Here is a 15,000-nt window from a genome sequence, read left to right on the forward strand (position 1 = left end):
TAGGCGTCCCGGGACGGAGCAGAAAACCTCTGAGGGGTTGGACACTCCACCCAAACCCAGGCCTTCTTTAGTGAAGGACAGGACGGAGCCATTCAGCTTGGATGGGACTGTCAACAGAAACACAAAGCGGTTGAGGAAACCAGAGGTGGACAGTAACGAAGTACATTTACTTGAGTACTGTACTTAAAGGGTTAGTTCACCCAAAAATGAAATTTCTGTAATTAATTACTTACCCTCATGTGGTTGGACACCCGTCAGACCTCCGTTCATCTTCAGACACAAATGAAGATATTTTAGTGTAAATCTGATGCTCTGAAAGGCCTCCATTGGCTCAACTTTACACTCTCAAGACCCTTAAAAGACACTAAAGACTAAAGTTACAAAGTCCATCTCACTACAGCGGCTCTACAATAACTTTATGAAGACGAGAATAGTTTCTGTGCGCAAAAAAACCCTAAATAACGACTTATATAGGGATGACGATTTCAAAACAAAGCATCATGAAGCTTCGAAGCGTTATGAATCAGTGAGTCGATTCAGCGGTTTGAATCGCCAAATTTCAGCGGTTTGACATGCGATCCGAATCATCATTCGGCTCAGTGATTCATAACGCTTCGAAGCTTCATGATGCTTTGTTTTGAAATCATCATCACTATATAAGTCGTTATTTAGGGTTTTTTTGCGCACAACAACTATTGTCGCCGATTCATAAAGTTATTGTAGAGCCGCTGTAGTGAGATGGACTTTGTAACTTTAGTCTTTAGTGTCTTTTAAGGGTCTTGAGAGTGTAAAGTTGAGCCAATGGAGGCCTTTCAGAGCATCAGATTTACACTAAAATATCTTCATTTCTGTTCCGAAGATGAACTCTCATCATCTGAGGTCTGACGGGTGTCCAACCACATGAGGGTAAGTAATTAATGACAGAATTTTCATTTTTGGGTGAACTAATCCTTTAAGTACACTTTTTGAGTATCTGTACTTTACTGAAGTATTATTTTTTTAGGGATACTTTTACTTTAACTTCACTACATTTGAAAGACAAATATCGTACTTTTTACTCCACTATATTTCTATCAAGGTCCTCGAAGTCAAAAGTAGTTTCTGTAGCAGCTTTGCAAGTCAGTGGATGATATTTTTTCTTCTTTAAAATGTTTTTTTTTTTTTGCAAAATGTAAATGTCTGGGAGAAAGAGAAGCATAGACAAATGGATGAATCTGAAAAAGCCTGATGAAAGAGCTCAGTTCAGTCTGGTTTTTATGCCTCTGAGATGCCAGAGCACGAGTACTGAATAGTGGTGTTTTTTTCGCACTTAAACAGACCAATACACACAAAATGTCAAAATTTTCATTTTGGAAAGTATTCACGCAAGCAATTTAAGATTATGTCTTAAGTGAACGTAAACTGTTGGGGGAATATCGGATGTGTATCAGTGTGTAGGATGTGTGCATTCTGCCTTAAAGTGACAGCAGCTTTGTAAAAAGCTTTGTAACTTTTAAGTATTTAAATCAGTTCAAGGTGGTCGTATGGAGCATCACTGACTGGCTTAAACCACCATGGCATAGAGTGCATTTATACAACAATGCAACAACAATAAAATAATGCATTGACATAAAAAAAGGAAATTAACTTTTGATACTTAAGTACTTTTAAAAGCAAGTACTTCTGTACTTTTACTTAAGTAAAAATAGTTTTTAACAACTTTCACTTGTAACAGAGTAATATTTGACCAGTAGTACTTTTACTTTCACTCGAGTAATGGAGTTGTGTACTTTGTCCACCTCTGGAGGAAACAGAACAATCGCAAACCACAGGAGCGCGAGGTCTTATTTTTATGTAGGTGTTTATCAGAATGTGATCGCTTGTGCTTTTAGAGTTCAGAGAACCTTTTTAAGACGCTCTCCCACGGGTTGGCATCTGTTGTCTCGTGTTTAATTTCGTGTTTCTCACTCTTATTTTCAAGTGTTGCATCTCCATCGGGAGAAACGCTTTAATCACGAGCACATCAGATGGAATAAAGTTTAAAATCTGACTTTAAAATGAACCCAATGCTTATGGTGTCGGAGGTAACACCGTTTAATCAAAGGGCAAAAATAAAAACAGGCTGTTCCATTTTAAAGCCTTTCCCACATTAACGTGTGAATGAGATGCTAACTCCATTTGGGAGACATCATTCCTTTTGTTTTCATAAGGTTACCACATCTGTGTGAGAAGGAGAATCCGCTGGTGTGTGATTTTTAGGAAAGTCTGTGTGTCTGAGGTGGTTTGCGGGTCTCTTTTAGAGAGGTTTTGGACACCTGCTCAGGTTAGGCCTATTCGCTGAACCAATCACGCTTCTCTGACAATCCCATGGACGAATCCGGGTTTGGAGGTTGCCAGGAGAACGGCATTGTGCCAAGTGTAAAATTTGGGGGTTGTTTTTCAGGGGTTAGTTCCAGTGAAAGGAACTCTTAATGCGTCACCAAGACATTTCGGACAATTTCATGCTCCCAACTTTGTGGGCCCAGTTTGGGGACGGCCCCTTCCTGTCCCAGCATGACTGACCAGTGCACAAAGCGTCTCCATAAAGACATGGATGAGGAGTTTGGTGTGGAGGAACTGGAGTCCTGACCTCAACCCAATAGAACAGCTTTGGGATGAATTAGAGCGGAGACTGAGAGCCAGGCCTTCTCTCCAACATCACAAACGAAGAATCCCCATAAACACACTCCTAAACCTTGAGGAAAACCAGAAGAGCTGGAGCTGTTAGAGCTGAGACTCCATATTACAGTTTTTCTCCATTGGTTTGGCTCATTTCTTGAAACAGAAATTACATTCTCAAAACAACATGGACAAATCTCCAAACCACTTGGCAATTGTTCACAACAGAACAGCATTTCTCATTAATTTCAGCAAATTGCAAATGTCTAAGTACATGTCGCTATGTCTCAGTCTATCTTTGCAAATGATTAAGTACAGGTAGCCTACATTTAGCACAGTTTGCAAGTGAATAGATCTTGTTGATCTAAACTGATTGTTTGATTCTCAGTCTAATGGCCGTTCGCTCCAAAACGTATCAGCGTCATTTCATTGTGTAAGTCATCACATGCACAATAGTCTGTTCAATTGTCAAAATTAGTCAAGAACATAATACCATGAATACCATATATGAATCCCTTGGAACATTTGATAAATTTACTAACGAGTAAATTGACTAACGAGTTTCACACATCTCAGCGGTATGTTTAGTTTCCTGACAGGTGCTGTCCATGACTGTGAATGCTGCCAAACATGTGTGTAAAGAGCTTGACCATGCAGGACCAGTACAATTTCTCAACATGGAGGCACCTGGCCAAGTAAATGAACAAGGCAACTGCCTGCTCAAGGAAGAGGAAGAGTGAGGATCAGAGAGGTAAAGAGGGGAAGGGGGATGAGAGGGGTATAGAGGGGAAGGGGGTATAGAGGGGAAGAGAGGGGAAGGGGGTAAAGAGGGGAAGAGGTTAGAGAGAGGTATAGAGGGGTAGAGAGGGGAAGAGGGTAGAGAGGGGAAGAGGGTAGAGAGGGGAAGAGGGTATAGAGGGGAAGAGGGTAGAGAGGGGAAGAGGGTAGAGAGAGGTATAGAGGGGAAGAGGGGTAGAGAGGGGAAGAGGTTAGAGAGAGGTATAGAGGGGTAGAGAGGGGAAGAGGGTAGAGAGGGGAAGAGGGTAGAGAGAGGTATAGAGGGGTATAGAGGGGAAGAGGGGTAGAGAGGGGAAGAGGGTAGAGAGAGGTATAGAGGGGTAGAGAGGGGAAGAGGGTAGAGAGGGGAAGAGGGTAGAGAGGGGAAGAGGGTAGAGAGGGGTATAGAGGGGAAGGGGGATGAGAGGGGAAGAGGTTAGAGAGAGGTATAGAGGGGTAGAGAGGGGAAGAGGGTAGAGAGGGGAAGAGGGTAGAGAGAGGTATAGAGGGGAAGAGGGGTAGAGAGGGGAAGAGGTTAGAGAGAGGTATAGAGGGGTAGAGAGGGGAAGAGGGTAGAGAGGGGAAGAGGGTAGAGAGAGGTATAGAGGGGTAGAGAGGGGAAGAGGGTAGAGAGGGGAAGAGGGTAGAGAGAGGTATAGAGGGGTATAGAGGGGAAGAGGGGTAGAGAGGGGAAGAGGGTAGAGAGAGGTATAGAGGGGTATAGAGGGGAAGAGGGGTAGAGAGGGGAAGAGGGTAGAGAGAGGTATAGAGGGGTAGAGAGGGGAAGAGGGTAGAGAGGGGAAGAGGGTAGAGAGGGGTATAGAGGGGAAGAGGGTAGAGAGAGGTATAGAGGGGAAGAGGGTAGAGAGAGGTATAGAGGGGTATAGAGGGGAAGAGGGGTAGAGAGGGGAAGAGGGTAGAGAGAGGTATAGAGGGGTAGAGAGGGGAAGAGGGTAGAGAGGGGAAGAGGGTAGAGAGGGGTATAGAGGGGAAGAGGGTAGAGAGGGGTAGAGAGGGGAAGAGGGTAGAGAGAGGTATAGAGGGGAAGAGGGTAGAGAGGGGAAGAGGGTAGAGAGAGGTATAGAGGGGTAGAGAGGGGAAGAGGGTAGAGAGGGGAAGAGGGTAGAGAGGGGTATAGAGGGGAAGGGGGATGAGAGGGGAAGGGGGTAGAGAGAGGTATAGAGGGGAAGAGGGGTAGAGAGGGGAAGAGGTTAGAGAGAGGTATAGAGGGGTAGAGAGGGGAAGAGGGTAGAGAGGGGAAGAGGGTAGAGAGAGGTATAGAGGGGTATAGAGGGGAAGAGGGGTAGAGAGGGGAAGAGGGTAGAGAGAGGTATAGAGGGGTAGAGAGGGGAAGAGGGTAGAGAGGGGAAGAGGGTAGAGAGAGGTATAGAGGGGTATAGAGGGGAAGGGGGATGAGAGGGGAAGAGAGGGGAAGGGGGTAGAGAGAGGTATAGAGGGGAAGAGGGGTAGAGAGGGGAAGAGGTTAGAGAGAGGTATAGAGGGGTAGAGAGGGGAAGAGGGTAGAGAGGGGGAGAGGGTAGAGAGGGGAAGAGGGTAGAGAGAGGTATAGAGGGGTAGAGAGGGGAAGAGGGTAGAGAGAGGTATAGAGGGGTAGAGAGGGGAAGAGGGTATAGAGGGGAAGAGGGTAGAGAGAGGTATAGAGGGGTAGAGAGGGGAAGAGGGTATAGAGGGGAAGAGGGTAGAGAGAGGTATAGAGGGGTATAGAGGGGAAGAGGGGTAGAGAGGGGAAGAGGGTAGAGAGAGGTATAGAGGGGTATAGAGGGGAAGAGGGGTAGAGAGGGGAAGAGGGTAGAGAGAGGTATAGAGGGGTAGAGAGGGGAAGAGGGTAGAGAGGGGAAGAGGGTAGAGAGGGGTATAGAGGGGAAGAGGGTAGAGAGAGGTATAGAGGGGAAGAGGGTAGAGAGAGGTATAGAGGGGTATAGAGGGGTAGAGGGGTAGAGAGGGGAAGAGGGTAGAGAGAGGTATAGAGGGGTAGAGAGGGGAAGAGGGTAGAGAGGGGAAGAGGGTAGAGAGGGGTATAGAGGGGAAGAGGGTAGAGAGGGGTAGAGAGGGGAAGAGGGTAGAGAGAGGTATAGAGGGGAAGAGGGTAGAGAGGGGAAGAGGGTAGAGAGAGGTATAGAGGGGTAGAGAGGGGAAGAGGGTAGAGAGGGGAAGAGGGTAGAGAGGGGTATAGAGGGGAAGGGGGATGAGAGGGGAAGGGGGTAGAGAGAGGTATAGAGGGGAAGAGGGGTAGAGAGGGGAAGAGGTTAGAGAGAGGTATAGAGGGGTAGAGAGGGGAAGAGGGTAGAGAGGGGAAGAGGGTAGAGAGAGGTATAGAGGGGTATAGAGGGGAAGAGGGGTAGAGAGGGGAAGAGGGTAGAGAGTAGGGATGCACGATATATCGGCAACATATCGTTATCGGCCGATAAATGATTATTTTTGATGTTATCGTTATCGGTCCAATAAGAAAATTTGACCGATATAGTCAAGCCGATAGATAATGTATTATTTCCTTCAGCTGAGACGGACGCGCTGTCCACCATGATGGGTTTGAATTGCTCTAAATATGTTTGGAATCACTTCGAAAAGGAAAATACAGTTATGTGCAACATGTGCAGCGCAAGTCTTCTATAATCTACATAAAATGATAATGATAATAGAATAGGCTGTAAAAGAGCGTTGTGTTTCAGCGCGTTTGTTGAGGGAAGAGCGCGCCCACGGAGTTACACCTTCATGACGAGCACAGTCAAGTTCGCTTGTGCATTCACAGCCTTTTGTGCCATTGTAAGTTGTAATATTATATTTATTATTATTCTGTGTATGTAATATCATATAGGATGCGTTTGGTTGAGTTAATAAACGATGCAGTAAAGCACTTCATTGTACCGGTCTTTAGCTTCAGCGCGCGCCCACGGAGTTACATCTTCATGACGAGCACAGTCAAGTTTGCTTGTGCATTCACAGCCTTTTGTGCCATTGTAAGTTGTAATATTATATTTATTATTTTGTGTATATAATCCCATGTAGGATGCGTTTGGTTGAGTTAATTCACGATGCAGTAAAGCACTTCATTGTACCGGCGCGCGCATTTCAAACAGAAATGCACAGCATTAATAACTACTGGGACTGTCCTATACATAACACTGCAATGAGAATATTTCTGTTATAAAACGTAGTGAATTCTCTGGGTTTAGTTGTTTTTCAGCGCGCTGTTGTGGGAAGCGTCAACAACACATTCTGACCAGCACAGTCAAGTTCGCTTGTGCATTCGCGTCATTTTAAGCATATGTAAGTCGTAATATTACGTTTTTGTAGTATAAACATCTGATTAAAGTCATATAGGATGTGTTTCGTTAAGTCAATAACCCGCAGTGCTTCACTGTACCGGTGATCATCTTAAGTTTCAGCACGCTCTCAAACAGGGGAAGAGCATCCACAGGAGTTATAACCCTTCACCTATGCGTGATTTTGTGCTAATATAAGTTGTAATATTATATTTATTTTGTATAATTATCTGATTGTTCTCATATATGATGCGTTTAGTTGTTAATTAAACTTCTAAGCGCTTCAGTTTATGGTTGTTCGTTCATTCTCTCCAGCTTCAGCGCGCTCTCAAACAGCAACATTATTCCTAATAGACTAGACTAATATTACAGATGTTTACTATTACTGTAATATTAAACATATTTTTTTTTCAAAAACACAGAAGCATTATTTTTTATAATTAGCACTTTTATTGTTCTCGTATCATTTCCATCAACAATATGGTTTGATTAAAACCATTTCTTTATCGTCTGTGCGGAGGTTATTTCATGCACTTGCATTCTGATTCTTTATTATGCAGCCTAAGTAATGCTGTTCAATTACTTGTTTGCATTATTTAGGTATATTATTTTTATTTTTTAGACAATATAATTTTTGGTAACATTTTACAAATAAGGTCTCATTTTATTAATGCATTAACTATCATGAACAAACAGAGAGCAATAACCTTTGTGTCTTTTAGTAATAAAATGTTTGTGTTTTGTAACAGTCCATTCACAGTTCATACCTAATGTTAAAAGACACAACTTTGGGTCTGAATATGTTGAGATTAACATGAACTAAAATTAATAAATCCTGTTGAAGTATTGTTCATTCATTGTTGGTTAACTAATACTAACAAAAATTAAACCTTATTGTAAAGTGTTAAAAAAAAAAATTGGCCATAGGAGTGTAAAATTAATTTGAAAAGGTAAGGAATCTCACACTGGTTCAAATAGGCTACTGTAGTGTATAGGTTTGATTTATGTTGAAGTGTTTGGGACATGGCTTTTAATGGTGAGCCTTTTGTTTTTGTAATCAGGCTCTCAGAGTTTATTAAAATTTGTATTTAGATTTATCGGCCAATATATCGGTTATCGGCTTTAAAATATTAAGAATTATCGGTTATCGGTATCGGCCAAAATGTTCATATCGGTGCATCCCTAGTAGAGAGGTATAGAGGGGTAGAGAGGGGAAGAGGGTAGAGAGGTATAGAGGGGTAGAGAGGGGAAGAGGGTAGAGAGAGGTATAGAGGGGTAGAGAGGGGAAGAGGGTAGAGAGAGGTATAGAGGGGAAGAGGGGTAGAGAGGGGAAGAGGGTAGAGAGAGGTATAGAGGGGTAGAGAGGGGAAGAGGGTAGAGAGAGGTATAGAGGGGAAGAGGGGTAGAGAGGGGAAGAGGGTAGAGAGAGGTATAGAGGGGTAGAGAGGGGAAGAGGGTAGAGAGAGGTATAGAGGGGAAGAGGGGTAGAGAGGGGAAGAGGGTAGAGAGAGGTATAGAGGGGTAGAGAGGGGAAGAGGGTAGAGAGAGGTATAGAGGGGTAGAGAGGGGAAGAGGGTAGAGAGAGGTATAGAGGGGTAGAGAGGGGAAGAGGGTAGAGAGAGGTATAGAGGGGTAGAGAGGGGAAGAGGGTAGAGAGAGGTATAGAGGGGTAGAGAGGGGAAGAGGGTAGAGAGAGGTATAGAGGGGTAGAGAGGGGAAGAGGGTAGAGAGAGGTATAGAGGGGAAGAGGGGTAGAGAGGGGAAGAGGGTAGAGAGAGGTATAGAGGGGTAGAGAGGGGAAGAGGGTAGAGAGAGGTATAGAGGGGTAGAGAGGGGAAGAGGGTAGAGAGAGGTATAGAGGGGTAGAGAGGGGAAGAGGGTAGAGAGAGGTATAGAGGGGAAGAGGGGTAGAGAGGGGAAGAGGGTAGAGAGAGGTATAGAGGGGTAGAGAGGGGAAGAGGGTAGAGAGAGGTATAGAGGGGTAGAGAGGGGAAGAGGGTAGAGAGAGGTGTAGAGGGGAAGAGGGGTAGAGAGGGGAAGAGGGTAGAGAGAGGTATAGAGGGGAAGAGGGGTAGAGAGGGGAAGAGGGTAGAGAGAGGTATAGAGGGGTAGAGAGGGGAAGAGGGTAGAGAGAGGTATAGAGGGGAAGAGGGGTAGAGAGGGGAAGAGGGTAGAGAGAGGTATAGAGGGGAAGAGGGGTAGAGAGGGGAAGAGGGTAGAGAGAGGTATAGAGGGGAAGAGGGTAGAGAGAGGTATAGAGGGGAAGAGAGGGGAAGAGGGTAGAGAGAGGTATAGAGGGGTAGAGAGAGGTATAGAGGGGAAGAGGGTAGAGAGGGGAAGAGGGTATAGAGGGGAAGAGGGTAGAGAGGGGAAGATGGTAGAGAGAGGTATAGAGGGGAAGAGGGGTAGAGAGGGGAAGAGGGGTAGAGAGGGGAAGAGGGTAGAGAGAGGTATAGAGGGGAAGAGGGGTATAGAGGGGAAGAGGGTATAGAGGGGAAGAGGGTATAGAGGGGAAGAGGGTAGAGAGAGGTATAGAGGGGAAGAGGGGTATAGAGGGGAAGAGGGTATAGAGGGGAAGAGGGTATAGAGGGGAAGAGGGTATAGAGGGGAAGAGGGTATAGAGGGGAAGAGGGTATAGAGGGGAAGAGGGTATAGAGGGGAAGAGGGTATAGAGGGGAAGAGGGTAGAGAGAGGTATAGAGGGGAAGAGGGTATAGAGGGGAAGAGGGTATAGAGGGGAAGAGGGTAGAGAGAGGTATAGAGGGGAAGAGGGGTATAGAGGGGAAGAGGGTATAGAGGGGAAGAGGGTATAGAGGGGAAGAGGGGTATAGAGGGGAAGAGGGTATAGAGGGGAAGAGGGTAGAGAGGGGAAGAGGGTATAGAGGGGAAGAGGGGTATAGAGGGGAAGAGGGTATAGAGGGGAAGAGGGTATAGAGGGGAAGAGGGTATAGAGGGGAAGAGGGTATAGAGGGGAAGAGGGTATAGAGGGGAAGAGGGTATAGAGGGGAAGAGGGGTATAGAGGGGAAGAGGGTATAGAGGGGAAGAGGGGTATAGAGGGGAAGAGGGTATAGAGGGGAAGAGGGTATAGAGGGGAAGAGGGTATAGAGGGGAAGAGGGTATAGAGGGGAAGAGGGGTATAGAGGGGAAGAGGGTATAGAGGGGAAGAGGGGTATAGAGGGGAAGAGGGTATAGAGGGGAAGAGGGGTATAGAGGGGAAGAGGGTATAGAGGGGAAGAGGGGTATAGAGGGGAAGAGGGTATAGAGGGGAAGAGGGTATAGAGGGGAAGAGGGTATAGAGGGGAAGAGGGGTATAGAGGGGAAGAGGGTATAGAGGGGAAGAGGGTATAGAGGGGAAGAGGGTATAGAGGGGAAGAGGGTATAGAGGGGAAGAGGGGTATAGAGGGGAAGAGGGTAGAGAGGGGAAGAGGGTAGAGAGAGGTATAAAGGGGAAGAGGGGTAGAGAGGGGAAGAGGGTAGAGAGAGGTATAGAGGGGAAGAGGGGTAGAGAGGGGAAGAGGGTAGAGAGAGGTATAGAGGGGAAGAGGGGTAGAGAGGGGAAGAGGGTAGAGGAAGTGGGGAAGAGGGGTAGAGAGGGGAAGAGGGTAGAGGAAGTGGGGAAGAGGGGTAGAGAGGGGAAGAGGGTAGAGGAAGTGGGGAAGAGGGGATGTAGACCTGGAGTAGGATGTGTAATATCAAGTAATATAATTTATTTGTCATTGTTAGGACAACAAGATTACATAAGTGCATCAATCGACAGTGCATTTTCATAAAGTGCCAGAGATAAACAGTAACACATGTCACAACATCACAGGGCAATAGAAGGCCAAAGAAGACGGAGACCAAATTTATCCGATGCGATTCTACCCATGGGTTGACATTGAGAGAGGCTGGACAGAGACTTCAGCCCAACCTCAGCAGATATAAAAAACAAACCTTTGAAAATGCCTTCAATATATTCATATACTCTAACAATATCTCAATATCTGGGCATTCTTTGTAAACCCTAGAAATGGTTGTGTGTGAAAATCCCAGTAACTGAGCAGATTGTGAAATACTCAGACCGTCTGGCACCAACAACCATGCCACACTCAAAACTGCTTAAATCTCCTTTCTTTCCCATTCCGACATTCAGTGTGGAGTTCAGGAGATTGTCTTGACCAGGACCACACCCCTAAATGCATTGAAGACACTGCCATGTGATTGGCTGATTAGATAATTGCATTAATGAGAAATTGAACAGTTGTTCCTAATAATCCTTTAGGTGAGTGTATTATGCTGTATACATTTTCTTTTTACTCTGATGTATGGAAGTTACTTTATGTTTGTGAGTGATAATGGTTACAATTTCCTTGGCAGTATGAGTGCAATGTGTGATGTCAAACCTTGGAGGCTACTCTTTTTTCCCCCAGTTTTATACACAATTGTATTCTGTTAGCTAGACAAAAAATCATGTCAATGTCAATGAAGGACTGGGCTAAGACTGAAGGTGGACATGAGGGATATTTCAATGGTGCTCTGCCATAGTGACAAAACATCGAAACATTTTGACTTGCAGTGCTTACACAATGCCAAAGGGACGAAGCATTTTGGGGGCACTGACTGTTTAAATGGGAAAGGAATTTAGTTCTGAAGCATGAGTGAATAGTTTTGGGAGAGATTTTAGCTTTTGCAAGTGAGCTATAGTGTTGTGCTGAACAGTAAAACTGTTTTGCCAAATGATCTTACAATTTTGAGAATGTAATTTCTGTTTCGAGAAATGAGCCAAACCAATGGAGAAAAACTGTAAATGAAACTCAAGTATCAAAATTATCTCTGTGTTTCTCAGTAATAAACACGACTTGAGAGGACATATAGACACACACACACACACACACACACACCGCTCAAAAAGTCAAGAGAACGCTCTGTCTGTGAATGACCTGACTATCACACACACACACACACACACACACACACACACACACACACACACACACACACCGCTCAAAAAGTCAAGAGAACGCTCTGTCTGTGAATGACCTGACTATGACACACACACACACACACACACCGCTCAAAAAGACAAGAGAACGCTCTGACTGTGAATGACCTGACTATGACACACACACACACACACACCGCTCAAAAAGATAAGAGAATGCTCTGACTGTGAATGACCTGACTATGACACACACACACACACACACACACACCGCTCAAAAAGATAAGAGAACGCTCTGTCTGTGAATGACCTGACTATGACACACACACACCGCTCAAAAAGACAAGAGAACGCTCTGACTGTGAATGACCTGACTATGACACGCACACGCACACACACACACACACACACACACCGCTCAAAAAGATAAGAGAACGCTCTGTCTGTGAATGACCTGACTATGACACACACACACCGCTCAAAAAGATAAGAGAACGCTCTGACTGTGAATGACCTGACTATGACACGCACACACACACACACACACACACACACACCGCTCAAAAAGATAAGAGAACGCTCTGACTGTGAATGACCTGACTATGACACACACACACACACACACACACACACACACACACACACACACACCGCTCAAAAAGATAAGAGAACGCTCTGACTGTGAATGACCTGACTATGACACACACACACACACACACCGCTCAAAAAGATAAGAGAATGCTCTGACTGTGAATGACCTGACTATGACACACACACACACACACACACACACACACACCGCTCAAAAAGATAAGAGAACGCTCTGACTGTGAATGACCTGACTGTGACACACACACACTAACACACACACCGCTCAAAAAGACAAGAGAACGCTCTGACTGTGAATGACCTGACTGTGACACACACACACACACACACACACCGCTCAAAAAGACAAGAGAACGCTCTGACTGTGAATGACCTGACTATGACACACACACACACACACACACACACACACACACACACACACCGCTCAAAAAGATATGAGAACGCTCTGACTGTGAATGACCTGACTATGACACACACACACACACACACCGCTCAAAAAGATAAGAGAATGCTCTGACTGTGAATGACCTGACTGTGACACACACACACACACACACACACACCGCTCAAAAAGATAAGAGAATGCTCTGACTGTGAATGACCTGACTGCGACACACACACACACACACACACACACACCGCTCAAAAAGACAAGAGAACGCTCTGACTGTGAATGACCTGACTATGACACACACACACACACACACACACACACACACACACACACACACACACACACACACACACACACACACACACACACACACACACACACCGCTCAAAAAGACAAGAGAACACTCTGACTGTGAATGACCTGACTATGACACACACACACACACACACCGCTCAAAAAGACAAGAGAACGCTCTGACTGTGAATGACCTGACTATGACACACACACACACACACACACACACACACACACACACACACACACACACACACACACACACACACACACACACACACACACACACACACACACACCGCTCAAAAAGACAAGAGAACACTCTGACTGTGAATGACCTGACTATGACACACACACACACACACCGCTCAAAAAGTCAAGAGAACGCTCTGACTGTGAATGACCTGACTATGACACACACACACACACACACACACACCGCTCAAAAAGACATGAGAACACTCTGACTGTGAATGACCTGACTATGACACACACACACACACCGCTCAAAAAGACAAGAGAACGCTCTGACTGTGAATGACCTGACTATGACACACACACACACACACACACACACACCGCTCAAAAAGACAAGAGAACGCTCTGTCTGTGAATGACCTGACTATGACACACACACACACACACACACACACACACACACACACACACACACACACACACACACACACCGCTCAAAAAGAAAAGAGAACGCTCTGACTGCGAATGACCTGACTATGACACACACACACACACACACACACACACACCGCTCAAAAAGACAAGAGAACGCTCTGACTGTGAATGACCTGACTATGACACACACACACACACACACACACACACACCGCTCAAAAAGACAAGAGAACGCTCTGACTGTGAATGACCTGACTATGACACACACACACACACCGCTCAAAAAGACAAGAGAACGCTCTGACTGTGAATGACCTGACTATGACACACACACACACACACACACCGCTCAAAAAGACAAGAGAACACTCTGACTGTGAATGACTAGAGACTGACACACACACACACCGGTCAAAAAGACAAGAGAACGCTCTGACTGTGAATGACCTGACTATGACACACACACACACACACACAAACACACACCGCTCAAAAAGACAAGAGAACGCTCTGACTGTGAATGACCTGACTATGACACACACACACACACCGCTCAAAAAGACAAGAGAACGCTCTGACTGGGAATGACCTGACTATGACACACACACACACACACACACCGCTCAAAAAGACAAGAGAACACTCTGACTGTGAATGACTAGAGACTGACACACACACACACCGGTCAAAAAGACAAGAGAACGCTCTGACTGTGAATGACCTGACTATGACACACACACACACACACACACACACACACACACACACACCGCTCAAAAAGACAAGAGAACACTCTTACTGTGAATGACCTGACTATGACACACACACACACACACCGCTCAAAAAGTCAAGAGAACGCTCTGACTGTGAATGACCTGACTATGACACACACACACACACACACACACCGCTCAAAAAGACAAGAGAACGCTCTGACTGTGAATGACCTGACTATGACACACACACACACACACACACACACACACACACACACACACACACACACCGCTCAAAAAGACAAGAGAACGCTCTGTCTGTGAATGACCTGACTATGACACACACACACACACACACACACACACACACACACACACACACACACACACACACCGCTCAAAAAGACAAGAGAACGCTCTGACTGCGAATGACCTGACTATGACACACACACACACACACACACACACACCGCTCAAAAAGACAAGAGAACGCTCTGACTGTGAATGACCTGACTATGACACACACACACACACACACACACACCGCTCAAAAAGACAAGAGAACACTCTGACTGGGAATGACCTGACTATGACACACACACACACACACACACACACACACCGCTCAAAAAGACAAGAGAACGCTCTGACTGTGAATGACCTGACTATGACACACACACACACACACACACACACACCGCTCAAAAAGACAAGAGAACACTCTGACTGTGA

General features: G+C 45.5%; 1 protein-coding gene across 1 annotated transcript in view; it reads right to left on the bottom strand.

Moving 5' to 3' along the window:
* tfap2e (transcription factor AP-2 epsilon) overlaps nt 1-15,000 on the bottom strand; it is a 32,399-nt gene that overhangs the window by 4,140 nt on the left and 13,259 nt on the right. Inside the window, exon 4 of the mRNA XM_079828859.1 lies at nt 1-107. This exon is cut by the window's left edge and continues 110 nt beyond it. Coding sequence (XP_079684985.1) covers nt 1-107 — 107 coding nt within the window. The remainder of the gene's footprint in view (nt 108-15,000) is intronic.

The sequence above is a fragment of the Gobio gobio genome, assembly GCF_949357685.1.
Source record: "Gobio gobio genome assembly, chromosome: 11".
Classification (NCBI taxonomy): Eukaryota; Metazoa; Chordata; class Actinopteri; order Cypriniformes; family Gobionidae; genus Gobio; species Gobio gobio.